The 2189-nt window shown below is 42.0% G+C and overlaps 1 protein-coding gene across 2 annotated transcripts in view; it reads right to left on the bottom strand.

Moving 5' to 3' along the window:
* LOC106880788 (syntaxin) overlaps window positions 1-2189 on the bottom strand; it is a 213815-nt gene that overhangs the window by 59256 nt on the left and 152370 nt on the right. For both annotated transcript variants that reach the window (XM_052976683.1, XM_052976684.1), the window contains exon 4: window positions 2054-2128. In XM_052976683.1, coding sequence (XP_052832643.1) covers window positions 2054-2128 — 75 coding nt within the window. The remainder of the gene's footprint in view (window positions 1-2053; window positions 2129-2189) is intronic.

Below are 2189 nucleotides of genomic sequence, written 5' to 3'. Positions count from 1 at the left end.
TATATATATATATATATATATGTGATAGGCTTCTTTCAGTTTCTGTTTACCAAATCCACTCACAAGGCTTTGGTTGGCCCGAAGCTATGGTAGAAGCACACTTATCTAAAGTGCCACACAGTAGGACTGAACCTGGCACCAAGTGGTTGGGAAGCAAGCTTCTTACCACCCAGCCACACCAGTAATGTAAGTGATGGAGTGGTGTTTAAATGGTGGTGTTGTGGTTGTGGCTGTAGTGTTGCTGGTGTTAGTACAGTGGTGATATTTGAAGTAGTGTTGTGGTGACAGTGTAGTGTTGGAGTGGTACTTGTCGGTAACCATGACAACCAGCAAAGTGGCTGTTGGTCTTTCATACTTTACACTAATTATTTATGGTAATTGGTTAGTTTTAATTAATTAATGACACCCAATTATCAGGCAGGGTGTTCTTTGTTATTCCCATGTATGTTGTTGAAGTGGTGGTGGCAGTGACGGTATGGTGGTAGTGATGATGATGATGATGGTGGTATGGTATGGTGGTGGTGGTGGGAGTAATGGTTGTTCTTCTGATCATTGCTATTGTTGTGAGTGCTTTAGTTAGTGTTACAGTTCTAGTTGTGGTGGTGGTGGTGGTGGTGGTGATGGTATGGTGATGATGATGATGATGATGGTGATGGTGGTGGTGGTGGTCAAGGTGGTGGTGGTCAAGGTGGTAATGGTTGCTCCTCTGATCATTGCTATTGTTGTGAGTGCTTTAGTTAGTGTTACAGTTCTAGCTGTGGTGGTGGTGGTGGTGGTGGTGGTCAAGGTGGTGATGGTTGCTCCTCTGATCATTGTTCTTGTTGTTAGGGCTTTAGTTAGTGTTACTGTTCTAGTTGTTGCAGATGTTGTTGTTGTAGTTTTAACAATAGAGGGGAAAGTGGAGGTGGTAATTAAAAGGGGGTGGAAGTGGCAATTAATAGCCTACATCATCATCATCGACCCATTATCCTGTGAGGGTAGCATTGAGGGAATTATTATTATTATTATTATTATTATTATTACGGCGACAAGCTGGCAGAATTGTCAGCACACTGGGCAAAAATGCTCAGTGAGATATTCTGAGTTCAAATCCTGCTGAGGTCAGTTTTGCCTTTCATCATTTCAGGATCAATAAAGCAAGTACCAACTGAACACTGGGTCAATATGTATTTGTAGACTTGCTTGCGCATATACACCCATGGGATGTATGTCGGCATATATATACAAGTAACTGTTTTATATGCATGTATACATGCAAGCTTGTGTGTGTGTGTGTTAGTGGAGGTGGGCATGGCCTGACTGGTTATGTGTCAACAATGAGGGGAAAGGAGTGAACAATTAGAAAGAAATTAATATAATTAGTGTAATTAGTATTAACAGTGTACTTTGCTAACAGGAATAGTGATTGATGTTGATGTTGAGAGGGTATGGTAAGGGAGACAGGGGTGGTGGTGGTAGTGGTGATGGAGATAATGGTGGAGACTGTGGTAGTGGTGGTAGTGTTAGTCGTGGTGGTGGTAGTGGTTATAATGATGGTAATGATGGTAGTGATGGTAATGATGGTGGTGGTGGTGGTTGTAGAGATGATGGTGGTGTTGCTGATGATGGTGGTAATGGGGGTGTTAGTTGTGATGGTGGTGGTAGTAGTTGTAGTTGTAGTGAGAGCAATATTTGAAGAATGTTACTCCCTGGTCATTTGGCGGTGGTGGTGATGTATGGTGGTAGTGATTTGAGGCATACTGTTGTTGTACTGGTGGTGGCTTGTGGTGCTGTTGATACATGAGATGGTTATAGTATTGGTGGTGGTGGTGGAAATGATGTAGTATTGAAGATTACAGCAGAGTTGTTGGTGGTGATGGTCATGGCAGTGTTTGCAGTGTTGTAGTTGTGGGTAAGAGTGTTGGAGCGTTGTTACTTGCAATCAGTTCAGTGACATCATCACCTGGCACCATGACCATCACCAATGAAATAAGCCCAGTCCACTGACCAGACTCCACCACCACCACCATTAAACAACACAGTTCTCAAAAGACATCAAATACATCCAACTGACCCTTTAATTTTCCTCGAACTTTGTTAGCTGTCCTCTTGATGTCTGTCATCAATTCTTCCAGCTCTTCTTTCATTTCTGAAAAAAAGCAAAGAGAAAACAACACATTATCATCATCATCATTATTATTATTATTATT

Source organism: Octopus bimaculoides, chromosome 25, assembly GCF_001194135.2.
Source record: "Octopus bimaculoides isolate UCB-OBI-ISO-001 chromosome 25, ASM119413v2, whole genome shotgun sequence".
NCBI classification, from domain to species: domain Eukaryota; kingdom Metazoa; phylum Mollusca; class Cephalopoda; order Octopoda; family Octopodidae; genus Octopus; species Octopus bimaculoides.
This window is presented reverse-complemented; position numbering and strand designations above follow the sequence as displayed.